This window comes from Sinocyclocheilus rhinocerous, unplaced genomic scaffold (assembly GCF_001515625.1).
Source record: "Sinocyclocheilus rhinocerous isolate Xijiao unplaced genomic scaffold, SAMN03320098_v1.1 C36000680, whole genome shotgun sequence".
NCBI lineage: Eukaryota > Metazoa > Chordata > Actinopteri > Cypriniformes > Cyprinidae > Sinocyclocheilus > Sinocyclocheilus rhinocerous.
In genome coordinates this window covers 1-754 of record NW_015770177.1, presented here as the reverse complement: position 1 = coordinate 754, position 754 = coordinate 1, and the positions used below count along the sequence as shown (strand labels likewise).

At 44.2% G+C, this 754-nt stretch overlaps 1 protein-coding gene across 1 annotated transcript; it reads left to right on the top strand.

Annotated features, from left to right (window-relative positions):
* Nucleotides 1–32: 32 nt before the first annotated feature.
* LOC107735353 (GDP-fucose transporter 1-like) lies at nt 33–750 on the top strand (the record flags this gene model as incomplete). The annotated part of the gene is made up of 1 exon (XM_016547061.1): nt 33–750. A coding segment is annotated over exon 1 (444 nt), but the record flags the coding sequence as incomplete, so codon positions are not given.
* Between the last annotated feature and the right edge of the window lie 4 nt (nt 751–754).

Genomic DNA, 754 nt, shown 5'->3' with positions numbered 1-754 from the left:
TTTTTTTATTCACTTAATGATTTATTCCTGCATCTATAAACATTAATATGATTGTTACCGCTCATATCTCATCGTAAAATGCGATTTTGTGCAGTTTTATGATGTTACATGGGTGAGTGTATCACTTTAAGAAATCCAACGCGGATCCTTGAAGTTGTCGACCACTTGTGTTACTGATGGCCAGTGCAGAGCATCACCGAAATTTTATTGTTGTCATAAAATAACTAATGTGCATTTGCATTGTTCCTCTTCCTTTATTCCTGAACCACGAACAGGTCCCAACTCAAGCGATCCAGAATATTAAGAATGGCTTTCTCAGACTCCACTCGGTCGGACACAGAGGAGCCCTTTATCCTGAGAGCGACCAAAATCGCTGCGGTTGTCGCTCTTTACTGGTTCATCTCGATTTCCATGGTTTTCCTGAACAACTACCTGTTAGAGAGCAAGGAGCTGGACGCGCCTGTCTTCATCACATTCTTCCAGTGTGTTGTTAGCGTCGGACTGTGTTGGATCTTGAACTTTCTCTCAAAGTTATGTCCGGGATTCGTGGATTTCCCGTCTTTGAAATTTGATTTCAGAGTGTCCAGAGAGATTTTGCCGCTGACCGTCGTGTTCATCGGCATGATCACGTTCAACAACTTGTGCCTGAAATATGTGGGAGTTGCCTTCTATACCGTTGGCCGCTCGCTTTCCACCGTGTTTAACGTGCTTCTGTCCTACGCGGTTCTGAAGCAAACCACGTCCTTCTACGCGG